At 40.1% G+C, this 26,706-nt stretch overlaps 1 protein-coding gene and 1 non-coding gene across 10 annotated transcripts in view; both read left to right on the forward strand.

Annotated features, from left to right (window-relative positions):
- The window catches only part of ZMYND11 (zinc finger MYND-type containing 11), a 170,897-nt gene extending 145,810 nt beyond the window's left edge, over window positions 1–25,087 (forward strand). For all 9 annotated transcript variants that reach the window (XM_066384347.1, XM_066384352.1, XM_066384346.1 and 6 more), the window contains 3 exons: window positions 3,181–3,453; window positions 3,774–3,959; window positions 23,070–25,087. In XM_066384347.1, the coding sequence (XP_066240444.1) occupies window positions 3,181–3,453; window positions 3,774–3,959; window positions 23,070–23,192 (582 nt within the window). In that variant the 3' untranslated portion in view covers window positions 23,193–25,087. The remainder of the gene's footprint in view (window positions 1–3,180; window positions 3,454–3,773; window positions 3,960–23,069) is intronic.
- Window positions 8,855–8,930, forward strand: TRNAA-CGC (transfer RNA alanine (anticodon CGC)). Its single transcript has one exon. It is a non-coding gene; the product is annotated as a tRNA-Ala (tRNA).
- Window positions 25,088–26,706: the final 1,619 nt, after the last annotated feature.

The following is a 26,706-nucleotide window of genomic DNA, read 5'->3' on the forward strand; positions in this document are numbered from 1 at the left end:
TTTCCAAGTGTTTGAGTATTTTTCAGTTTTTCTTTTGTGGTTGATTTCTAGTTTAATGCCATTGTGATCAGAGAAAGTGCTCGATATGATTTCAATCTTCTTAAATTTGTTGAGACCACTTTTGTGCCCTAACATGTGGTCTATTCTAGAGAATGTACCATAAGCACTTGAAAAGAATGTATATTCTGCTGCTTTAGGGTGAAAGGTTCTGAAGATATCTATTAAATTGAGTTGATCTAGTAGTATGTCCTTTAAGTCTGCTGTTTCTTTGTTAATTTTCTTTCTTGAGGATCTATCTAGTGATGTTAGTAGGGTATTGAAATTCCCTACTATTATAGTATTGCTGTTGATCTCTCCCTTTAAATCCATCAAAGTCTGCTTTATATATTTATGTGCTCCTATATTAGGTGCATAGATATTTATAATGGTTATATCTTCCTGTTGGATTGCTCCCGTTATCATTATGTAGTGGCCTTCTTTATCTCTTACTATAGTCTTTTTTAAAGTCCATTTTGTCTGATATAAGTATTGCTACCCCAGCTGTTTGTTTTTTTTTTTCATTTTAATTTGCATGAAATATTTTTTTTCATCCATTTATCTTCAATCTCTGTGCATCTTTTTTTTTAAGGTGTGTCTCTTGTAGACAGCATTTGTATGGGTCCTGTTTTCTTATCCACACAGCTACCCTATGTCTTTTGATTGGATCATTTAATCCATTTAGATTTAAGGTTATTATTGATATGTAATATTTTATTTCCATTTTATTCTTTAAAATTGTATTCCTCTTTTGCTCTTATCTTTTTCTCCTTTGATCTGTTTACAACAGGCCCCTTAGCATTTCTTGCAGCCTTGGTTTGGTTGTAATGAATTCCTTGATTTTTTTTTTTTTTTTTCTGGAAAGCTTTTTATTTCTCCTTCAGTTTTAAACGATAGCCTTGCTGGATACAGTAGTCTTGGTTGTAGGCTCTTGTTCTGCATTACTTTGAATATTTCTTGCCATTCCCTTCTGGCCTCAAGTGTTTCTGTGGAGAAGTCGGATGTCATCCTTATGGGGGCTCCTTTGTAGGTGATAGTTTTTGTCTCTAGCAGCTTTTAATATTTTCTCTTTATTACTTAGCTTTGGTATTTTAATTATGATGTGTGTTGGTGTTGATTTCTTTGGGTTTCTCTTTAATGGAGTCCTCTGTGCTTCCTGAACATGTGAGATGTTTTCCTGCCTTAATTGAGGGAAGTTTTCAGCTATGATATGCTTGAACAAAGTCTTTATCCCTTGTTCTTTCTCTTCTTCTTCAGGAACCCCTATGATGCGGATGTTATTTCTCTTCATGTTGTCACAGAGCTCTCTCAGAGTTTCCTCAGACTTTTTGAGTCTCTTTTCTTTTTTCTACTCTATTTCTGTGCTTTTATTTATTGTGTCCTCTAATTCAATTCTCAGCTTCATCCATCCTGCTTTTAATTCCTTCCATTGTGTTCTTCATTTCTGATATTGTATTTGTCATTTCTGACTGATTCTTTTTTATTATTTCAGTGTCCGTTTTTATATCTGCTATCTCTTTATTTAGGTGTTCGTGATGACCATCTATTCTAATATCTTTGAGCACCCTAATGATTGTTATTTTAAACTCTGCATCTGGTAATTTGGTTATATCTGATTCATGCAGGTCCTTTTATGGGGATTTCTCTTGACTCATTTGTGTTGCATTTCTCTGCCTTCTCATCTTCTCTGTGTAAACGAAGGTCTTGGCCAGTGCTGTTCCCTAGGTGTGGTCTGTCTGCAGGCCCGCCACTCCCTCTGCTGTTGCTGCCTAGGGCGTTTGGGTGTGGGTGTTGCCAGCGCCTTCCCACTGGGGCTGTTGCTGTGGTTTCTGCCTTTCCTTCACGGGGGGCTGTGATCACATGTTCGGGTATATAAGCCTTGGTGGCCTTGGCCTTCGCCCAGCCCCCGTGGGTGGCATTATGCTCGGCCCTGAGGACAGTGGCAAGCACCTTCGCTCAGTTGCGGGTCTCCGCCTGTTTCCAGGCTTCCGCCTCGCCCTTGCAGGAGGAGTCTACTCGTGGGTGGGCTGCAAATCTTGGCTCCACAGTCTGGGTGGGACTACGTGCCCATGCTCAGTAGCAGGTCTCCGCCTGTTCTGGGCTTTTGGCTTCAGCCCTGCAGGAGGAGCCAGCTCCCAGGTCAGGCCACAAGCCTCGGTTCCCGTGCGGGCCAAGGCTGTGCTCCTGCGCCCTTGGTCAAGGGCCTGTCTCCACCCGTTCCAGTGTTCTCGCCATTCTCCCACAGGCTGCCAGCAGCTGGGCTTGACCACTTTTGCATGTCCCCTCCTCCCCAGCCGGGCAAGACTGAGCTCACACCTGGGCCCAGTCGTGGCCACCTGGTTTCCGCCCTTGCTGACAGAACCACGCTTCCGCATCCCGCCGCCCCCCACCCTTCTGCGAGCCCTCAGCAGTGTGGGTGCGGGTGCTGCAGCTCAGACCCTAAGACTCACTACTGTCTTTCTGCTTCTCTGGTCCTCTCCTCTCTCCCCGTCCCCCGGAGCCCCGGGTGAGTGGTTGTGAGAGAGATGTTCTGCGAGGTCCCTTTAAGAAGAATCCTGAGTCTGAGAAATCAGACTCTTTCTCACAAACAGTATCCTGTCTTGTTTCCAGCTAAATACTGTCCATACACCTCTTCTAGGCTCTGGGGCTGCAGGCTAGGGCTTTGTTCCTGGGGCTCAGGACCCAACCCCTCTATGCTAAACTCACTTCCCACCATGCAAGTCTCTCCCGGCTGCTGTTCGCTCCAGGGAGCTGGGCAGCCCTCTCCGTGTTTTCGCTTTTCGTACCAGTCTCAGTGTGACTTCTTCAGTGTTCCTTGGTTGAAGAGTCCCCTTAGTTTAGTCCAAAGTTGGTTTTTCCAGATAATAGTTCTTAAAATTAGTTTGTAATCCACTTTGGTTCTGGGAGGTGGGAGTTGGTACATCCGCCTACTCCAGCGCCATCTTGTCTTCTCCTTAATTTTCTTTTTAATTGTGGTAAAATATACCTAATAGAATTTGCCATCTTAATTGCATGTTGTTTTTTAATAATTTCTTATGTGGCTATTTATGTATGTATAGCTCTCTTTTATCCTGATAGAGCTTATTCTTGAAATAGTGAATTAATGATTTTGTTTTACATTGAAGCACTTTCCTTACCCTTCAGGAACCAGAACCTGAAACTGAAGCAGTCAGTTCCAGCCAGGAAATCCCCACAATGCCTCAGCCAATCGAAAAAGTTTCAGTGTCAACTCAGACCAAGAAGTTAAGTGCCTCTTCACCAAGAATGCTGCATCGAAGCACCCAGACCACCAGTGATGGAGTGTGTCAAAGCATGTGCCACGACAAATACACCAAAATTTTTAATGACTTTAAAGACCGAATGAAGTCTGATCACAAGCGAGAAACTGAAAGACTTGTAAGGGAAGCCCTAGAAAAGGTAATAAACCCTATACCCAAGCCCATGTTGCTCTCTTACCACTGGACACAGTGACTGAGTCCTTTGTTGTAGTGGTTTTGCTTCTTTCACTCTCTCATAAACCAAGTAGCTGCTTGTTAAGACTGGAAGTACACTAAACCTAGGAATGTTATAAAGCATCTTTTACATTTCAATCAATAGTACTTTTCTCACCTAAAGATTCACAGCTCTTAGTGAAATAAAGGGAAGAGGTACATTGTTTCAGTAGAAACTATGTATTAAGTAAGGTCTTTGTAAATTGTGAGCTGACATAGTGTGGGTTAACTTGTTATTCATTTCAGCTGCGTTCTGAAATGGAAGAAGAAAAAAGACAAGCTGTAAGTAAAGCAGTTGCCAATATGCAGGGTGAGATGGACAGAAAATGTAAACAAGTAAAGGAAAAGTGTAAAGAAGAGTTTGTGGAAGAAATCAAGAAGCTAGCAACACAGCACAAACAACTGATTTCTCAGACCAAGAAGAAGCAGTGGGTAAATATCAGTATTTTTTTAGAATTTGATTATTGAAAATGTACCACAGGTGCCTGACCTGTGGTGGCGCAGTGGATAAAGTGTCGACCTGGAAATGCTGAGGTCGCCAGTTAGAAACCCTGGGCTTGCCTGGTCAAGGCACATATGGGAGTTGATGCTTCTAGCTCTTCCCCCCCCTTCTCTCTCTCTGTTTCTCCCTCTCCTCTCTAAAATGAATTAAAAAAAAAAGAAAGAAAGAAAATGTACCACAGGTACGGTAAGTCAATTCAAACAGATATATTGACATATGCAAATGTCTGTGAAATAAGATCAAATGTGAAATTGTCATCTTTAATTTTTAAAATGTTACTAAAAAAAATCCTATAATCCCTCAACTCCAAATCCCACAGTCCTGAGTATTGCTTAAGATTATTTTGCTAAATTAAAATTATGATACTTTAGTATATAACATATTTAGTACAATTGATTTATATAACTTCTCCATGTATGCAATTATTTTATTTGGATAAATTGGCTGGTCCCAACTTTTGCCTGGTAGCTGCTGATAGGAAATATCTGAACTGTGAAATTATAAATGTAAATATCACAATAGCAAATTAAGAATTTTCAGAATTTACTGCACTTAACATTTATACACTAGATTTCTATTAAAATTGATTGCTTTAGCTTTATAATAGTAATACCTCACTGGTCTCTAACTCTAGTTAGAATCTAAGAAGTAGGGTTTTTGTTGTTGTGGTTGTTGTTTTAGCAAGAGAGACAGAAAGGGAGAGAGATGAGAAGCATCAACTCATAGTTGTGGCACCGGCTTAGTTGTTCATTGATTGCTTCTTCATATGGGCCTTTCCTGGGGGGGTTCTAGCCAAGCTAGTGACCCCTTGCTCAAGCCAGTAACCTTGGGCTTCAAGCCCGCGATCGTTGGGCTCAAGGCAGCAACCCCACACTCAAGCTGGGTGAGCCCACACGTAAGCCTGCGACCTTGGGTTTTGAACCTGGGTCCTCAGTGTTTTAGGCTAACACTCTATCCACTATGCTACTGCCTGGTCAGGCTGTAGTTCATTTTTTTATTGTGTCCTGTTATTGATGCTGGTCTCTCACCTAGGTTAGAAGCTTCTGAACACATAGTCTCCACAAATCTCAGGCAATTATTGGGGGAAAATATTTTACTCCCAAAAACTCATAACTTGGTTTTCATTTTAATGAATTACTGTGGGAAGTTTAGTGATTCTTTATTTGATCCAGACTATGTTCTCAAGAGTCTTTAAATGTATATAAAGTTAATCTTCCATGAGGGAAGTAAACATAAAAATTGTTTAAAGATTGGGCAAGAAGGAAAAGGGAAATTTTGCCTATAGTAGAAGAATCTATGAAAATAGGTTGGTAGGAAAAACAGATGAATAATGAAACAAATAACACTAGATGGAAATTAAAGTATGCTCAATATAAAACAAGCATCGTACCCTATCAGCATATCTACATGTTATTCTGCCTTCATGCAAAGACAAGAGAGCCAGAAAGTAGATACTAGTTAAGAAAGAGAATCCCTGTAAGTTTACTAAACAATCAAGGAAACGGGAAGAGGAAGCTGTAATAAAGAATTACAAAACTGCTTTTTATAGCACTTCCATTTGTGAAATAGCTGGAGTTGGTACCATTATACCTATTTGATTCCACATATAAGTGATACCATGTAGCATCTGTCAGTCTTTCGTTACTCAGTATAACACTCTTGGAAGTCCATCCATGTTGTCACAAATGACAGAATTTCCTTTTCTTTTTTCCTTCCTCCCTCCTTTTCTTTCCTTTCCTTTCCTTTCCTTTCCCTCCCTCCCTTCTTTTTTCCTTTTTCCTTTCCGTTTTTTTGTGAAAGAGGGACAGACAGAGAGAGAGATGAAAAGCATCAAGTGCTTGTTATGGCACCTTATTTTTTCATTGATTGCTTTTTCATATTTGCCTAGAAGGAGGGGTGGGCTCCAGCAGAGGAAGCCCTTTCTCAAGCTAGTGACCATGAGGTCATGTGTATGATCCCACACTCAAGCCGGTGTCCTCGGGGTTTTTTTTTTTTTTTTTTCATTTTTCTGAAGCTGGAAACAGGGAGAGACAGTCAGACAGACTCCCGCATGCGCCCGACCGGGATCCACCTGGCACACCTACCATGGGGCGACGCTCTGCCCACCAGGGGGTGATGCTCTGCCCATCCTGGCGTCGCCATGTTGCAACCAGAGCCACTCTAGCGCCTGAGGCAGAGGCCACAGAGCCATCCCCAGAGCCCGGGCCATCTTTGCTCCAATGGAGCCTTGGCTGCGGGAGGGGAAGAGAGAGACAGAGAGGAAAGCGCGGCGGAGGGGTGGAGAAGCAAATGGGTGCTTCTCCTGTGTGCCCTGGCCGGGAATTGAACTGGGTCCTCTGCACGCTAGGCCGACGCTCTACCACTGAGCCAACTGGCCAGGGCGACCTCGGGGTTTTGAACCTGTGTCCTCTGTGTCCTAGTCTGATGCTCTATCCACTGTGTGACCACCTGGTCAGGTTTTCCTTCTTTCTTTGTCTGAATAATACAACATTGTGTGTGTGTGTGTTTGTGTGTGTGTGTGTGTTGCATCTTCTTTATTCATTCATCTGTTGACAGACACTTGTGTGTACTACCCTGGTCAGGTTTTCCTTCTTTCTTTGTCTGAATAATACAACATTGTTTGTGTGTGTGTGTGTTTGTTTTGCATCTTTATTCATTCATCTGTTGACACTTTGGTTGTGTCTATATTTTGTCTATAGTGAATATGCTGCACTGAACATGAGGTACATATCTTTTCTTCTTTTTTTTTTTAAGTGAGAGGAGGGAGATAGACAGACAGACTCCCGCATGCGCCCTGACTGGGATCTATCTGGCAAGCCCTCTGTGTAATGATGCTCTGTTCATCTTGGGCTATTGCTCATCAGCCAAGCTGTTTTTAGTGCCTGAGGTAGATGTGCCATGGAACCAACTCACTGGAACCAATCAAGATATGGCTGTGGCCTGACCTCGGTGGTGCAGTGGATAAAGCGTCAACCTGGGAACACTGAGGTTGCCAGTTCAAAACCCTGCACATGTCTGGTCAAGGCATATATGGGAGTTGATGCTTCCTGCTCCTCCCCCCTTTCTCTCTCTCTCTCTCTCTCTCTCCCTCCCTCCCTCCCTCCCTCCCTCCCTCCCTCCTTCCCACCCTCCCTCCCTTCTCTCTAAAATGAATAAATTTAAAAAATCTTAAAAAAAAAAGATATGGCTGTGGTGGGGAATAGAGGAGAGGGAGGGATATAGAAAGAGATGGTCGGTTCTCCTGTGTGCCCTGACTAGGAATCAAACCCAGAACATCCACACACTGGGCCAGTGCTCTACCACGAGTCAACCCACCATGGCCACATATCTTATCAATACCTTGTTTCTTTTTTTTGGATAAATGCCCAGAAATGGGATTACGGGCTCATATGGTAGCTCTGTTAATTTTTTGAGAAGTCTCCATATTGTTTTCTATAGTGTCTGCACTAATTTATGTTACCTTCGGCAGTCACCAAGAGTTCCCTTTTCTCTACATTCTCACCAACACTTGTCTCTTTTTTATAATAGCCATTCTAACAAGTGTGAGGTGATAATCTCATTGTAGTTTTCATCAAGATTTCCCTTTCAGAGATGTGGAGCATGTTTTCATGTACCTGTTAGTCATCAGTATGTCTTTGAAGAAATGTTTTTTTAAGTTTTTTGTTTGTTTTTTAATTGGGTTATTTGGATTTTTTCTGTTGAGTTGTATGATTTTATATATTTTGTATGTTAACTTCTTATCAGATGTGTGATCTGCAGATATTTTATTCAATTGTACGTTTTTGTTTACTTCACAGAAGCTTTTTGTTTAATATGCACACAACTTGTTTATTTTTGCTTTTGTTTCCTTTGCTTTGGTGTTAGATTATAAAGAAAAAAAATCATCAGGACTGATGACTAGGAGTTTCCACCTAGGAATTTTATGGTTTTAGGTCTTATATTCAAGTCTTGAATCCATTTGGAGTTGATTTTTGTGATGGTGTTAAGATAGTGGCACAGTTTCACTTTTTTGCATATGGCTGTCCTGTTTTCCTAACGCTATTGATGAGAGACTGTCCTTTCCCCATTGTATATTCTTGGCTTCTTTGTAGTAAATTAATTGACCATTTGTGTATGGGTTTATTTCTAGGCTCTCTTTTCTCTTCCATTGATCTGTGTGTTCGTTTTTACTCCACTACCATGCTGCTTTGATTTATACTAATTTTTTTAAGTGAGGAATTTAAAGCTTATTAGCTTATTAAACAGTGACTAAAAACGTGGTTGGTAGAATTAGAACTCAGCCTTCCAAGCTGCTTCTGTTAATCATGTCAAGTAGACTGTAAAATATTTAGAATTACTGTTGTATTATAATTAGATCTTACATTATTGTAAGAAATACTACAATATTGTAGGACAAAGTATGTAGCTATGTCAGCTACCAAAAAAATGTAAATTTTTGTAAAAAGAGATAAACATAGAAAGACATATCTTTTAAATACATCTAACCAAAGAAAAAGGAGAGATGTAAAGTGAGTGAATGATAAATATGGTGATAGGATACTTGGGAGAAAGGATAGTACTGCATAAAATATTATTTAAAGATGAGGAAACTAAGATAGAAGTTAAAAAACTTGGTCCAAACTCACATGACTAATTAACATAGGACCAGGATTCAAACACAGATCTGACTCATTACAACTGTTTCCAAAAATTAAAACAGGCTATCCACATTTTTCTTAAAATAACTATACTGAAGTTGCAATGCTAACATAATCAAATCACAAGAAATCTCAAAAGATTTAATTCAACAATAAGTATAGAATATGCAATAAAGAATATCAGAGGGGCCCTGGCCGGTTGGCTCAGTGGTAGAGCATCGGCCTCGCGTGCAGGAGTCCCGGGTTTGATTCCTGGCCAGGGCATACAGGAGAAGCGCCCATCTGCTTCTCTACCCCTCCCCCTCTCCTTCCTCTCTGTCTCGCTCTTCCCCTCCCACACCCGAGGCTCCACTGGAGCAAAGTTGGCCCAGGTGCTGAGGATGGCTTTGTGGCCTCTGCCTCAGGCGCTAGAATAGCTCTGGTTGCAACAGAGCAACGCCCCAGATGGACAGAGCATCGCCCCCTGGTGGGCATGCCGGGTGGATCCCGGTCATGCGCATGCGGGAGTCTGACTGCCTCCCCGTTTCCAACTTCAGAAAAATACAAAAAGTAAAAAAATTTAAAAAAAATTTAAAAAGAATATGAGAGGGTACAGTTTTAGGAACCAAATATGGGCTATTCTTTTTGGGTTCTATTGCTACGACTCTTAATATCAACTGTCAAATGTATTCTGTAGGTCTGTCATCTTTATCAGTCTATATCTGTTTATCTAGCTGTCACTCTGTAGAACTCACATATTTACATAATTAAAAGGATAGATTTTTAAGTTTTGCGGTTTTTTTTCTTAGATTTTATTTATTTTTGGAAAGGGGAGAGAGTGAGAGGGAAAGGGGGGGAAGTGGGAAGCATCTACTAGTAGTATTTGCTTCCTGTATATGCCTCCACTGGGCAAGCCCACGGATTCAAACCAGTAACCTCAGCTTTCCAGGTCGATGGCTTTATCCACTGTACCACCACAGGTCAGGCTCAAGTATTTATTTTCAAAACTCAGTTTCACCTTACTTTCCATTATCTATTCATTCTCACCATGAGTATCTGTTAATGATGCCATCATTCTTTTACCAACTCAGCTTGAAATCTTAGTTTTTACTCTTATCATTTTATTCTCCCAGGTTTAAAGAGTCTAAATCAGTAGTTTTCAACTCCTTTCCCTTAGAGACCAGCGAAAATTGGAGAATTATGTCAGGGACTGCAAAGACAGAAATCACTTGAGCATAAACAAATTTGATTAAGAGCATTGGATCTGTAATCTTGATACCATGTCAGGGTGGATAACTCTTTCACAGACCATGATATTTCTGGCAGACTGGACTGCAGATGGGCAGTTGAAAAATCCTGGTTTAAATGATATATTCTTCCCTGTTGTTCTAGTTTTCAACCTCAGTACTAATTAATATTTGGACCAAAAATTCATGCCGAAGAGGGCTGTCCTGTACTTTGGAGGATATTTAACAGCATCCTGGGCTCTGCCCATTGGATGCCAGTAGCACCTCTTCTCCCCCCCAAAATTTTGACAAGTATTGACAATTAAAACATCCCCTGGGCGGCAAGATGATGATGGAGTAGGCAGACATTCCAACTTCTATGTCCCAGAACCAAAGTGGATTACAACTTAATTTTAGGAACAATCATCTGGAAAAACCAACTTTGGGCTAAACCAAGAGGAATCTATAATCAAAGATCACTGAAGAAGCCACATTGAGACTGGTAGGAAAAGTGGATACGCGGAGAGGGCTGCCCAGCTCCAGGGAGCAAGCGGCAGCCTGAAGGGACTCACGTGGAGAGAAGGTAGTTTTCCACAGAGGGGCAGTCCTGGACCGAAGCCCCAGAGCCTAGAATAGGCGTACAGAGAGTATATAGTTGCAAAACAAGCCAGGATACTGTTTGCGAGAAAGAGACAGATTTCTAAGACCCAGGATTCGTCTTAAAGGGATTTCGGCGAAAACCTCTTTCACAACCACTCACCCAGGGCTCTAGGGGATGGGAAGAGCTGAGAAGACCGAAGTAGCAAGAAGAGAGTAGAATCTAGGAGGCACAGGGAGAAACACTTTGAAGGACAGCTACCCTAACCCCTGGGTTGAGTCACTCCCCAAATCTAAAGTGAATATTTTTCTGGAACCAGCAATACCAGCAAAAAAAGCAGGTCAGCAGCCAAGCAGAAACTCCCCTGCTGCAGTCACAGCAAAGAATCACTTAGAAGCAGGGAGCCATCAGGGATACAGTATTGAGTGCTGAGGTCTGAAATTCATCGCCACACCCGCACTGCTGAGTGCCCACCAGAGGGCAAGCAGCTGCGGGACACGCAGGCACATGGTCCTGTCAGCAGGGGTGGAAGCCGGGGGCTCGTCACCATGGCAGTGCGGCAGTGGCCAGGGTGCGTGGGCACAATCCCACCCGTGGGGGTGGAAGCCACGGCCTGCAGACGGGGCCAGCAAAAGCTGTTCGACCCGCGGTTGCTGCGCCCCGGGTGCTTAGTAGCGGTTCTGCCTACAGTCCTGCCTGTGGGGGCAAGATAGAAGTTGGGAAACTGGCTGAGGCTTATGGATGGGCGCAAGAGCACAGCCCCGCCCATGGGGCCAAGGCAATCCGGCCTATGGGGGCTGAGGCAGAGGCTGGGGATAGCCAGGGATTGCAGCTCAGGTGCACGAGTGCAGTCCCACCCAGGGATGTAGTGCAGAGGCTGGGGCCAGCCAAGGCTTGCAGTCGGGGCAAGCGAACACAGTCCTCTCTGGAGAGGCGAGGCAGAAGCTGCAGCAACCACAGCATTGGGCAGGCGCCGGCAATGCCCGTGCCCAAATACCTGAGATAGCAGCAGAGGGTGTGTTGGGTCTGCAGACAGACTACACCTAGGAAACACAGAGGCCACACACATTAGTCTCCTGTGGCCACACCCTTCTTATACAAAAACAAAATGGGAAGGTAGAGAAATGCATTCCAAATTAATCAACAAGAGAAATCCCCAGAAAAAGATTTGAATGAGATGGAAGTAACCAAATTACTAGATGCAGAATTTAAAATAATGATTGTTAGGATGGTCAAATATCTTAGAGCAACAATGGATGGCCATAACAAGCACCTAAATAAAGTGATAGCAAGTATCAAAAAGGACATTGAAATAATAAAAAAGAACCAGTCAGAAATGACAAATACAGTATCAGAAATGAAGACCATACTAGAAGGAATTAAAGGAGGATGGATGAAGCTGAGGATCGAATTGGCGATTTAGAGGACAAGATAAACGAAAGCAAGGAAGTAGAGCAGCAAAAAGAAAAGAGGCTCAAAAAGTCTGAGGAAACTCTAAGAGAGCTCTGTGACAACATGAAGAGAAACAACATCCTCATCAAAGGGGTTCCTAAAGGGGAAAAGAAAGATCAAGGGATAGAGAATCTGATTGAAGAAATCATAGCTGAAAACTTTCCTAATTTGATGCAGGAAAATGTCACACAAGTTCAAGAAGCAGAGTCCCATTAAGGACCCAAAGAGGCCTACTCCTAGATACATCATAATTAAAATACAAAAATATAAAGAATACTAAAAGCTGTAAGAGAAAAGCAGTCAGTTACCTACAGAGGAGCCCCCATAAGAATGACATCTGACTTCTCAACAAAAACATTAAAGGCCAGAAGGGAATGGCAAGAAATACTCAAAGTAATGCAAAACAAGTACAACCAAGACTTCACTATTCAACAAGGCTATCATTTAAAATTGAAGAGAAATAAAAACCTTCCCAGACAAAAAAAAAACTCAAGGAATTTGTTACAACCAAACAAATGCTACAAGAAATGTTAAGGGGCCTGCTGTAAACAGAACAAAGTGGGGGAAATCTAGTAACAAAGGATTGTAGACTTAAAGAATAAAATGGCAATAAACAACTACGTATCAATAATTACATTAAATATAAATGTATTAAATGCTCCAATCAAAAGACATAGGGTAGCTGTGTGGATAAGGAAACAGGACCCGTACATATGCTGTTTATAAGAGACCCACCCTCCAAAAAAAAAAAAAAGACACCCACCTCAAAACTAAAGATACACATAGACTGGAAATAAAGGGATGGAAAAAAAAAATTTTCATGCAAATGGAAATGAAAAAAAAAAGCTGGGGTAGGAATACATATATCGGACAAAATAGACTTTAAAACAAAGGCTATATTAAGGGATAAAGAAGGTCACTACATAATGATAAAGAGAACAATCCAACAGGAAGATATAACCATTATAAATATCTATGCACCTAATATAGGAGCACTTAAATATATAAAGCAGATTTTGATGGAAATTAAGGGCGAGATCAACAGCAATATTATAATAGTAGAGAATTTTTATATCCCACTAACATCACTGGATATATCCTCAAGAAAGAAAATTAACAAAGAAACAGCAGACTTAAAGGACACACTAGATCAAATGGACTTAATAGATATCATTAATACCTTTCACCCTAAAGCAGCAGAATATACATTCTTTTCAAGTGCTCGTGGTGCATTCTCTAGCATAGACCACATGCTAGGACACAAAATGAGTCTCAGTAAATTTAAGAAGATTGAAATCTTAAAGATTTCAATTTAAGAAGATTGAATATCAAGCATCTTCTCGGATCACAATGGCATGAAACTAGAAATCAACTACAATAGAAAAACTGAAAAACTCAAACATTTGGAAATTAAACAGTATGTTATTAAATAACGAATGGGTTAACAATGAGATCATGGAAGAAATAAAAAATTTCCTTGAAACAAATGAACATACAACAACTTGAAATTTATGGAACACAGCAAAAGCAGTCCCGAGAGGGAAGTTCATAGCACTACAGGCATACCTTACGAAGCTAGAAAAAGTTCAAATAAACAATTTAACCCTGCATCTAAAACAACTAGAAAAAGAACAGCAAGTAAAACCCAGAGGGAGTAGAATTAAGGAAATAATAAAAATCAGAGCAGAAATAAATGACATAGAGGCTAAAAAAAAAAAAAAATACAGAGGATCAGTGAAACCAAGAGCTGGTTCTTTGAAAGGGTAAACGAGATAAATGAACCTTTAACCAGACTCATCAAGAAAAAAAGAGAGAGAACTCAAAATTAGAAATGAGAGAAGTAACAACTGACACAGCAGAAATACAAAGGATTGCAAGCAAATACTATGTGAGGAACTGTATGCCATAAAATTAAACTAGGCAAAATGGACAAATTCCTCAAAACATATAATCTTTCAAAAACCAATATAGAAGAATCAGAAAACCTAAACAGACGGACTTCATCAAATGAGATTGACAGTTATCAAAAAACTCCCAACAGTGGCCTGACCTGTGGTGGCGCAGTGGAATAAGCGTTGACCTGGAACACTGAGGTCACCGGTTTGAAACCCTGGGCTTGCCTGGTCAAGGCACATACGGGAGTTGATGCTACCTGCTCTTTCCCTCCTCCTCCCTAAAATGAATAAATAAAAATTAACAAAAAACTCCAAACAAACAAAAGTTCTGGACAAGATGGCTTCACAAGTGAATTCTACCAAATATTCAAAGAAGAACTAACTCCTATCCATCTCAAGCTATTTCAAAAAATTCAAGAGCAGGGAAGACTTCCAAGCTCCTTTTATGAGGCAAGCATAATAGTGATTCCAAAACCAGGCATAGACACTACAAAGAAAGAAAACTATAGACCAATATCCCTGATGAACTTAGATGCTAAAATTTTTTTTTAAGATTCTTTTTTTTTTTTTAATTTTTTATTTATTCATTTTAGAGAGGAGAGGGAGAGACAGAGAGAGAGAGAGAGAGGAGAGACAGAGGGAGGAGCTGGAAGCATCAACTCCCATATGTGCCTTGACCAGGCAAGCCCAGGGTTTCAAACCGGTGACCTCAGCATTTCCAGGTCGACGCTTTATCCACTGCGCCACTACAGGTCAGGCCGATGCTAAAATTTTCAATAAAATATTAGCAAACTGGATCCAGCAATACATGAAAAAAATCATACATCATGATCAGGTGGGATTTATTCTGGGGAGAGAAGGCTGGTACAATATTCGCAAATCAATCAATTTGATTCAACACATAAAAGGAAGGATAAAAATTACATGATAATATCAATAGTTGCAGAAAAAGCATTTGATAAAATCCAGCACTTATTTATGATCAAAACTGTCAGCAAAGTGGGGATACAGGAAACATACCTCAACATAATAAAGTCAACATAATAAAGGCCATCTATGACAAACCCAAAGCCAACATTATAATCAATGGCCAAAAATTAAAAGCAATCCCCTTAAGATCAGGAACAAGGCAAGGGTGCCTCCTTTCACCACTCTTATTCAACATAGTTCTGGAAGTTCTAGCTCTCAGACAAGAAGAAGAAATAAAAGGCATCCAAATTGGAAAAAAAGAAATAAAACTATCATTATTTGCTGATGATATGATACTGTACATAGAAAACCCTACAGTCTCAGTCAAAAAACTACTCGACCTGATAAATGAATTCAGCAAGGTAGCAGGATAAAAAATCAATATTCAGAAATCAGTGGCATTTTTATACACCAACCATGAACTGTCTGAAAGATAAATGAAGAAAACAATCATCTTCACTATTGCAAAAAAAGAAAAGTACCTTGGAGTAAATTTAACCAAAGAGGTTAACGACTTGCACTTGGAAAATTGTAAAACATTGATAAAAGAAATCAAGGAAGATACAAACAAGCGGAAGCATATATTATACCGTGTTTCATGGATAGGAAGAATAAACATCATGAAAATGTCTGTATTACCCAAAGCAATCTATAAATTCAATGAAATTCCTATTAAAATACCAATGGCATACTTCAAAGATATAGAACAAATATTCCAAAAATTTATATATCATAGAACCAAAAAAGAACATGAATAGCCTCAGCAATCTTTAAAAAGAAGAATAAAGGCCCTGGCCGGTTGGCTCAGCGGTAGAGCGTCGGCCTGGCATGCGGGGGACCCGGGTTCGATTCCCGGCCAGGGCACATAGGAGAAGCGCCCATTTGCTTCTCCACCCCCCTCCCCTCCTTCCTCTCTGTCTCTCTCTTCCCCTCCCGCAGCCGAGGCTCCATTGGAGCAAAGATGGCCCGGGCGCTAGGGATGGCTCCTTGGCCTCTGCCCCAGGCGCTAGAGTGGCTCTGGTCGCGGCAGAGCGACGCCCCGGAGGGGCAGAGCATTGCCCCTGGTGGGCGTGCTGGGTGGATCCCGGTCGGGCGCATGCGGGAGTCTGTCTGACTGTCTCTCCCCGTTTCCAGCTTCAGAAAAATACAAAATAAATAAATAAATAAATAAAATAAAAAGAAGAATAAAATGGGTGGTATCACAATTCCTAATATCAAGTTATATTACAAGGCCATTGTACTCAAAATAGCTTGGCACTGGCATAAGAACAGGCATACAGATCAATGAAACACAACAGAGAACCCAGAAATAAACCCATACAGTGGAGTAAAAGACAGTCTCTTTAACAAATGGTGTTGGGAAAATTGGACAAGTACTTGCAAAATAATGAAACTGGATCACCAACTTATACCATTCACAAAAATAAACTCAAAATGGATAAAAGACTTAAATGTAAGTTGTGAAACCATGAACGTCTTAGAAGAAAACATAGGCAGTAAACTATCCGATATCTCTTTTAGCAATATTTTTGCTGATTTATCTCCACAGACAAGTGAAATAAAGGACAGCATGAACAAATGGAACTATGTGAAACTAGAAAGGTTTTGCATAGCAAAAGACACCATTGACAAAATAAAAAAAATCCACACGAGAGAATATATTTGCCAATATGACTGATAAGGGGTTAATAACCAAAATATATAAAGAACTTGTAAAAGTCAACATCAGGAAGGTAAACAATCCAGTCAATAAATGGGTTAGAAACAAATAGACACTTCTCCAAAGAGGACATACAAATGGCCAATAGGCATATGAAAAAATGTTTAACATCACTTACCATTAGAGAAATGCAAATTAAAACCACAATGAGATACCACCTCACACCTGTCAGAATGGTGCTCATTAACAAAACAACACAGAATAAGTGCTGGAGACGGTGCAGAGAAAAGGGAACCCTCCTGCACTGCTGGTGGGAATGCAGACTGGTGCAGCCACTGTGGAAAACAGTATGGAGATTCCTCAAAAAATTGAAAATGGAACTGCCCTTTGACCCAGCTCTCCCACTTTTAGGAATATATCCTATGAATACCAAATCACTGATTCAAAAGAAGAAATGCACCCCCATGTTTATGGCAGCATTGTTTACAATAGCCAGGATCTGGAAACAGCCTAAGTGTCAATCAGTGAATAAATGGACTAAATAGCTGTGGTATATATATAAAATGGAATACTATGGGGCCATGAGGAGGAACGAAATCTTTTTGCGACAACAGGGATGGGCCTGGAAATGATCATGCTTAGTGAAATAAGCCAGGCAGAGAAAGAAAAATATCATATGACCTCATTCATTTGAGTAATCCAATGAACAATGTGAACTGAGGAACAGAACAGAGGCAGAGGCAGGATCAAAGGGTCCAGAGGGAAACGGTCAGAGGGAAAGTGGAAGAGAAGATGGGATCAGAGAAGGGAAAGAGATTGGTGAAGTTCTATATACACAACACAGCATTATAGAGAACAGGACAGCAAATCCTGAAGGGAAGGGGGGAGGACAGTGGGAGGAGGGGGCACAGGGGGACCGAGGGGAATACGGGGGTGGGGGGAGATATATTTGGTGGGACACTTGAATCTATGTAAATACAGTAAATTAAAATCATAAATAAATAAATCCCCCAATATTGCTGAATAAGATGAGGTCTGAGAATTGACCACTTAGTTTTGGGTCATAAGTGACCTTGATAATAGCATATTCATTATATGGTGAAATATAGTTGAAAAACTGAAGTAATTTTAATTTTTTTTAAAAAAGGGAAGATAATTTAAAATAGCAAGTTTGTGCAGTTCTTTCAAGGAATTTATAAATGAAAGCAGAAATATGGGGTGATGGTAAAATATTCAAAATATATTATCTATATCATTTGTTACCAGTTCAGTGGTATCACATTTATATTGTTGTACAACCTTCACCTCTATCTATATTTATAATTCTCTCATTTCGCAAAACTGAAGTTCTCTACCTTTGAACAGTCATTCCTCATTCTCCCCTAAGCTCCTGGCAACTACTATTCTGCTTTTTCTCACTGTGATTCTGATTACTGTAAGTACTTTTTTTAAGTGTAGTCTTATAGTATTTGTCCTTTTTCACATGGCATAATGTTCATAAGGTTTATCCATGCTATAGCATATGCTGAAAAATACTTCTGTGTATATGCCACATCTACTTCTTCATTCACATGTCAGTGTTCACTGTGAACAATATGCTATAAATATACAAATATCTCTTTGAGACCCTGCCTTTAAATCTGTTGGGTGGGATTCTGGATCAGATAGTAATTCTATCTTTAACTTTTTTTTTTTTTTTGTATTTTCTGAAGTAGGAAACGGGGAGGCAGTCAGACAGACTTCCCCATGCGCCCGACCGGGATCCACCCGGCATGCCCACTAGGGGGCGATGCTCTGCCCCTCTGGGGCGTCACTCTGTTGCAACCAGAGCCATTCTAGCACCTGAGGCAAAGGCCATGGAGCCATCTTCAGCGCCCGGGCCAACTTTGCTCCAATGGAGCCTTGGCTGCAGGAGGGGAAGAGAGAGACAGAGAGGAAGGAGAGAGGGAAGGGTGGAGAAGCAGATGGGCGCTTCTCCTGTGTGCCCTGGCTGGGAATCAAACTCGAGACTCCTGCACACCAGGCCGACGCTCTACCACTGAGCCAACTGAGTAATTGGCATTACTCTATCTTTAACTTTTTAAGGAACCTTCTTACTGTTTCCACAGGAGATGTGCCATTTCATGTTCCCAGCATTTGTTTAACTTTGTGTGGCCATCCAAATGGGTAGAAGTTGGTATCTCATTTTGAATTGCATTCCCCTGATGATTAGTTCTGTTGAACATCTTTTCGTGTACTTACTGGCATTCTGTATTTTTTTAAATAAATGACTGTTAAAGTCCCTTGCCCCACTCCTTTTTTAAAATTAATTTTAGAGAAACAGGAGAGAGAGAAGGATCAATTTGTTCCACTTATTTATACATTCATTGATTGATTCTTGTATGTGCCCTGACCAGGGATCAGACCTGCAAACTTAAAGTGTAGGGATGATGCTCTAACTGACTGAGCTACCCAGCCAGGGCCCCTTGCCCATTTCTGAATTTAAGTTTTTTGTTGTAGTTGAGGTTTAAGAGTTCTCCACATATTCTGGATCTCTTATCAGATACATGATTTGCAAATGTTTTCTCCCATTCTGTGGATCAATTTCATATAGTCTGATTTTGTCTCTATTTTCTTTTTTGTTACTATGTTTTTGGTGTCATGTCCAAGATCTGGAGTTGTGAAGCTTCTGTTTTCTCCTAAGAGGTGTTTGGTTTTGTTTTTGTTTTTGTGACAGAGACAGAGAGAGAGAGAGGGAAAGATAAGGACAGACAGACAGGAAGGGAGAGAGATGAGAAGCATCAATTCTTCATTGCAGCTCCTTAGTCTCCTTAGTTGTTCATTGATTACTTTCTCATATGTGCCTTGTCCAGGGGGCTCCAGCAGACCAAAGTGATCCCTTGCTCAAGCCAGTGACCTTGGGTCCAAGCTGGTGAGCTTTGCTCAAACCAGATGAGCCCGCGCTCAAGCTGGCATCCTTGGGGTCTCGAACCTGGGTCCTCCACATCCCAGTCCTATGCTCTGTCCACTGCACCACCACCTGGTCAGGCTCTTCTAAAGTTTTATTGTCTTAGAGCTTACATTTACATCCTTGATTCATTTTGAGTTATTTTTTTTTTAGATAAAGATTCAGTTAAAAGACTTATTTCATTATATGGTCTTGGCACCCTGGTCAAAATAGCATTTGACCAGAAATTTAACAGTCTATTTCTGGGCTCTCTATATTCTGTTCCACTGTGTCTGTGTCTGTCTTTATGCCAGTACCACATGGTGTGATTAATGTAACTTTGTAATAAGTATTAGAATCAGGAAGTGGCAGTCCTCCAGATTTGTTCTTTTTTTTTCATGGTTATTTTGGCTATTCAAGGTCCATTGAGATTCCACATGAAAATAGGATGGTGTTTTCTGTTTCTACTAAAAATGTTGTGATTTGTATAGGAATTGGTATTGAATATATAGAGCACTGTCTGTAGTATTTGACATTTTAAGAATTTAAGTTTTTAATTTGTGAACATGGAATGTGTTTCTGTTTATATCTTTTTAAATTTCTTTCCACAATATTTTTTAGTTTCATTGTACATGTCTTTTACCTCCTTGGTTAATTTCTAAGCATTTTATTCTTACTTTGAACTGTTTTAAATAGAATTGTTTTCATAATTATTCTATGAAATTGTTTATTCATGTATAGAAATGCAGTTGATTTAGAGAGTTGACTTGGCATTTTGCTACTTTGTTGAATTCATTTATTAGCTCTACCAGCTTTGTTCTGGGATCTTTATGGTTTTCTACATCCTAGACTATATCCTTTGCAGGCACAGATAACTTTACATTTTCCTTTTCAATTTGGATGGCTTTTGTTTCTTATTTGCCAAATTTCTCTGGCTAGAATGTTCAATACTCTATTGAATAGAAGTGAAAAGTGAGCATCCTGGTCTTTCTGATTTAGAGGGAAAACTTTGTCTTTCATCACTGAGTATGATGTTTACAGTAGGGTTTTATATGTGGATTTTATTGTGAGGAAGTAATTTCCTTCTCTTCCTGTTTTGTTGAGTGTTTTTATTAAGAAAAGTGTTGAATTTTGTCAGATGCTTTTTCTTTTGATTAGCTATTGAGATGATTATGTGCTGTTTCCTTCATTATGTTGATATGGTATATTATATTAATTGATTTTCATTGGAACCATCTGTGTATTACAGGACTATATCCCACATGCTCATGGTGTATTTTTTTAGTATTCTTTTTTTTTGTAATGTTTATTTTATTGATTTTATAGAGAGAGGAAAGGAGAGAGAGAGACAGAGACGACAGGAACATTGATCTGTTCCTGTGTGTGCACTGACTGGGGATCGAACTGACAACCTCTGTGCTTCAGCATGAGGCTCTAGCCAACCGAGCTGTCTGGTCAGAGCTCTTGTTTTTAGTATTTACTGAAATTCATTGTTGAGGAATTTATCCCAATGTCTGTAAGTCATCTAGAAAACAAAATGTACAGTTACAAGCCATTGTGACAATAGTACTAACCTTTTATACTTGTCCAGGACAATCCTCACTGGGATCTTTGGAAATCTCTCAGCTTTAATCTGGAAATTTTAAATTTTCTCTCTTACTTTTGAAGGATAGTTTTGCTAAATATAGGATTCTCTGTTTACAGGTTTTTCTTTTACACTTTGACTATATCCATCCTCTATCTTCTGGCCTCCAAAGTTTCTGATGAGAAATCTGATCATATATTGGTGATTCTTTGTATATGACAGTTTGCTTCTCTTTTGCTGCTTTCACGGTTTTCTATTAACTTTGGCTTTTGAAAGTTTGGTTATAATATGTTGTTGATGTGGGTCTCTTGGAGTTCTTTAGCTTCTTGAATGTTTATATTCTTATCTTTCATCAGACTGGGAAGTTCTCAGCTATTATTTCTTCAAATATTTCCCTGCCTTTTTTTCTCCTCTTGGAATCCAAAAATGTGTGTCTTGGTGTCTTGAGTCAAGCTCCACAGATCCCATAGGCTCTGTTCACTTTTCTTCAGTCTTTTCTCTCTTTATTTTGTGACAGAGACAGAGAGAGGGACTGTAAAGGACAGACAGACAGGAAGGGAGAGAGATGAGAAGCATCAATTCTTTGTTGCGGCTCCTTAGTTGTTCATTGATTGCTTTCTCATATGTGCCTTGACAGAGGGGAGGGGGGGCTACAGCAGACCGAGTGACCCCTTGCTCAAGCCAGCGACCTTGGGTTCAAGCTGATGAGCCTTGCTCAAACCAGATGAGCCCACAGTCAAGCCAGCAACCTCGGGGTTTTGAACCTGGTTCCTCCATGTCCTGTTCCAACGCTCTATCCACTGTGCCACTGCCTGGTCAGGCTCTTTCTCTTGTTAATTTCCCTTGTCTTGTCTTGTGCCTGCTCAGATCTGCTTTTGAATACCTCTACTAAATTTTTCTCTTCAGTTAATGGACTTTTCAGCTCCAGATTTTTGGTTTCTTTTATTCGACATTTCCATTTTGTTCACACTATTTTCTTGACTTTGTCCATATCTTCCTTTAGTTTTTTAAGTCTCTTTCATAGTTGTTTTAAAGTCTTCATCTAATATAACTGTTCATTAAGGCCTTTTTAGGGATAGTTTCTGTTGTTGTTTTTTTCAACTCAGTGATCATATGTTTCTGTTTCTTTGTATGTCTTATAATAATTTATTATTATTATTATTGAACCCTGGACATGCAAAATCTAATAATATGGTAACTCTGAAACTTTTTATCCAGACCTCTTCAGGGTTTGTTGGCTGTGTGAAAACTCAGCCTGAGGTGTAAACTAAATGTTTTCTAGGCCTTTTCTGAGACTTTCCTAGGGCATGCACGTTAACTAATATTCTCTGTATATGCAGTTGGTTTTGAATTGCCTGATCTTTAATTTCTGGCTCCCAAAAGGGGAAATTAAATGCAATGGCCCTTTAACTTTCCTGGAAGTCACTTCAACTGGAGAAGCCAAGGCTTATGACAATGAGAGAAACATCATCAGCCACCCCCACCCCCATGCCGTCTGTCTTCTGTGATCAGAAGCAGCAGTCAGCACAGATCTCCAGTATTTGGAGTACTGGGTCCTTATTGTCCACCCTGGTTCCCACAGGCTGCTCCAGGAACATGTGCACAGCTGCCTGCGTGGTGGTGGGTAGCTGCTACTCTGCTAAGGGCTAAAATTGACCAAAATTAACCACAACTTATAGTCCGAGTCTTCGCCTGCAAGTTGTAAGCCTTCAGTAGATTCCAGAGTTCCAGGATAGTTACTTCAGACAGGTTCTGCCAGTGCAATTGTCCAAATGGGGAAACAGATTTCTATTCTATTGTATTTCCAGAATCCTTTCAGACCTTTTTAAGGAAATAGAAATGTTTATGTTTGTGTGCTGATGGGAATGAGCTGACCCAGTAGAGATAAAACGAGTTGCTGTACGAGGTAGGTTTGAATTTGCTGATAACTGACTACACATACCACAGCCCCAGTCATCCCATCGTTTCCTGCTCTATATATAAAACGTCTTCTGTTGTTCTTGGTGAAGGCGTTAATTTAAGGTTGAGCCAGAAAGATTATTAAAATCACAATTTTAACCAGCTTCTATGCGTTCAATCTCAAGTTTAAACACGGTCCTGATTTCTCATGTAGTGCTACAACTGTGAGGAGGAGGCCATGTACCACTGCTGCTGGAACACGTCCTACTGCTCCATCAAGTGCCAGCAGGAGCACTGGCACGCCGAGCACAAGCGCACCTGTCGCCGGAAAAGATGAAGACGGTTCTGGCTGGAGAGTCACTGACGATCGCTCTTCTCAGATACAACGGTTTTTGTTTCTAAGAAGCCAAAATTGTTTAGAATTTGCTTCCCATTTTGCACCAGCCTTTAAACACTTTTCGTGAAGAGATTTTGCACAGTAGTTTAAATCTTTTGTTAATGTCCCTCTGGAGTTTTTCGGGGGTAAAAGTAACATCAGTCAAGGGTATTATTTTAAATAAAATTTAATTGAGAATTTGTTGCATTTACAGCAAATTTTAAAACATTTTTAGGTTTTACAGAGATTTTAACCTTTAAACAACAGATCTTTAAAAAACAACAGGTAAATACAAGCGAGTTTAACAAACATGTAAAATAGATCTGAATGTAAGAACTACAGAACTGTTTCAGAAATAAAACATACTACCTTGATGTGAAATTTATTTCTTAACCTTGTTGAGCTGGTTTTGTTCAGCTTAATTTACTGTTTAAAGGCATTATCTATGGGTCATGCCAGTGGGTATAAGATTGAATTTAGGGAACAGGGTTGACGCAGCAGGTGCTCGTCCTGCATATTTTTTCTTAAATATTTCCCAATTGTGTTTTTCATTATTTCTTTTCAATATATAACTTTTATAACAAATTATTAGCTTTGATCTTGTAGTTTAAAATTGCAGGGAACTGGGGTAAACTTTTACTGAGCTGGATCTTAGAGAAAATGAATATTTAAATTTTAAAGTTTGCACATTTCATTTTTTGTCCTAACATGAGTGCTTGTAACAAGATAAAAAACAAAAATAAGCCAAAAACTACCTTAATCCATACATGAAATTATAGATGAGGCATACAAATTTATTTAATGCTTCCCTTTCCTCCCCAGATATTGATTGCCTATTACCTGGAGTCACCTCGTATATTGTAAGTTAATGCTGAAAGGAAAGAAAGCACTTAAGTTTCACAGAAGCCGTTATGTTTGTGGTAATGGGTCATTGCCGACTAACGAGCCCCATCACTGTACACAGAATGAAGAAAATGCATGTTAATTTTCTTGTATTAAAGATGCCGTGGTTTGTAAAAAGTCTGTATTTTGCGGAATGTCTGGATGAAGAAGCATTACCAATAGGAATGGATCGATAGTTGAATTATGATTTTTTATACATAGATATATAAAATACAGCCAGAAAAACTGAAATTACTTTTTTTTAAGAAAAAGCTCACAATTTATGTTTTTTTTCAAAGATTGATCTTAGACCAAGTCAAATTCCCATTTATCATTTAGTTACTTTTTAAGGTTAGAGAAATTATTTGTAAATATTTATTTAGACCTTTGATATTTATTAAAGCAATTACACACAATGGAAGTGAAAGAATCAGGAGAAAAACCTTTAAAAAAGTTTTCTCTAGGTTTGTCAGGGTCACTCTAAAGATGAAAATGTAACTAAGTCTCCTGTGAAATAATCCACCCAGTCCCGATGCTGCTGCAGATGGTGGCAACACAAGTTCATCGACAAGCTGCTGCCCAGCGGTGCCTAACGGCCTGTAAGAACTGCCCTGTAGCCCCGGTCCATCACCCTGCCTGGACTTTGCAGTGACTTGGCATCTCAGTCCCTCCATGTTGCTCCGTGATTAGTCAGTGTTGCCACAGTGCCGTGGTCTGGTTGAAACATTATAACCAAGAACACTTACCTTCTCTTGATCTTATAACCAAGAACACTTACCTTCTCTTGATCGTTTTTCAAGTTTTAAAACTTCGATCCACCCCTATGAGCGCAAGTTATTGTGGAAATACTTTCGGTGTAAAACCATTCCAGAGTGTGTACTACTTACTGATAGCTGCATGAACGTAAGATTCGTGTTTGGCTTTTTCGTCTCCGTTGACACGGTTGCACATTTCCAAGTTACTACAGCGTGAAACTGTGTGTAAAAAAAAAAAAAAAAAAAATTAAAAAAAAGAGATTGTGGCCTGGTTTTATAAAAGTTTTAGGTAAAATTACAATTGATTGTTTTAGGAATCATTAAAATTTTTCTGCAAATCATAAAGCTATATCAAGATGTTGAGCTTAGCCACTATGCACATTGTAATTATTCATTGTGGCTGTCCAGTTCTATGATGCATTCTGGCATTTTGTAAGCTGCTCTGACTAGCAATATATAGATTCACTTAATGTGTTAACATTGGTTAATAAATGTATTTAAAAAAATGTGGCTTTAATACATTATTGATTTAGTTCCACTATACTAAACCAAACACAGCTATATTACATGGTGATCATACACAGTGGGTTATCCACTGGACATTTAACTTGATATAAAAACTCTGAAAAATCATTCACTTAAACATTTAAGTTAAACTTTTTTCAGCTTTCAAAAAGACTCAAAATACGTTTAGTCGTTCTCAAAAATTTCAGGTTGACTACAAAGCCTGTTTTCTTAACCCTCACACTAGGCTAAACATCCAGATAGAAAATTGTTCCATACACACTTGAAATTTGTCAGTATCCTATTTCAATACATCTAGAATCAAATCCATCTCTCTCCCTGTGTCACTCCACTTAGACCAGTTTACATGAGCCAACCTCAATCTCAGTTCAGGCCAGTGTCAACCTCCTGATCATTCAAGAAGGGACCTGGCCCTCTTTAGCCTTCAGAATCAAATTCAGTGGTTCTCCAACTTCTGACATCAGAATCTCAGAAGAGCTTGTTAAAAACATTGCTGGCCCAACCTCCAACATTTGTATTACTAACAGGTTCCCAGTGTTGCTAAAGGGACCATCCTTTCACAACCATTGCTTTACTCATGAGAATAAAAACAATGGGCCATTTCGTGAAAAATCCACATGCATGTACATGCAAAAAATACACTGTATGGCTGGCTCTGACTGGTTGGCTCTGGTAGAGTGTCAGCCTGGTGTGTGGAAGTCCTGGGTTTGGCTCTCGGCCAGGGCACCCAGGAGAAGTGTCCATCTGCTTCTGCCCTGTCTCCCTCCTGCATTCATGATTTGATTGGTTCAAGTTCATTGGCCCTGGGCACTGTGGATGGCTCCATGCTGCCCCAATCTCGTGCTAAAAACAGCTTGGTTGTGAGCATGGCTCCAGATGGCGAGAGGACTGACCCCAGATGGGGTTGCTAGGTGGATCCTGGTCGGAGTGCATGCAGTCTATCTCCCCTCCTTTCACTTGGAACAGAAGAAAAAATAGGCTGTATGAAATTTAGTATCTTACAGACTCCTAGGGCTCATCTATAGACTATCCCCCCACACACACCCCAGAACGACTCTTGGCCTTCAGGTTAATGCCCAATCCAATGGAATTGGAGAAGGAAAAATAAGGGTAGGGAGGCAGATGAGGACTGTTAACTGTGCTCTAGGTCAGTCTCAGATTTGTGCACACCAATCACCTGTGGGTCTAGCAAAAGTGCAGATTCTGGCTTAGGCTTCGGGTCAACGGCACTGGTGATTCTGCTACTTCTCATAAGCCTCCAGTGACGGTGATTCTGCTGGCCAAGGATCACAGCCGAGCGGCAAGCTGTAAAG

The sequence above is a fragment of the Saccopteryx leptura genome, chromosome 5, assembly GCF_036850995.1.
Source record: "Saccopteryx leptura isolate mSacLep1 chromosome 5, mSacLep1_pri_phased_curated, whole genome shotgun sequence".
Taxonomy (NCBI): domain Eukaryota; kingdom Metazoa; phylum Chordata; class Mammalia; order Chiroptera; family Emballonuridae; genus Saccopteryx; species Saccopteryx leptura.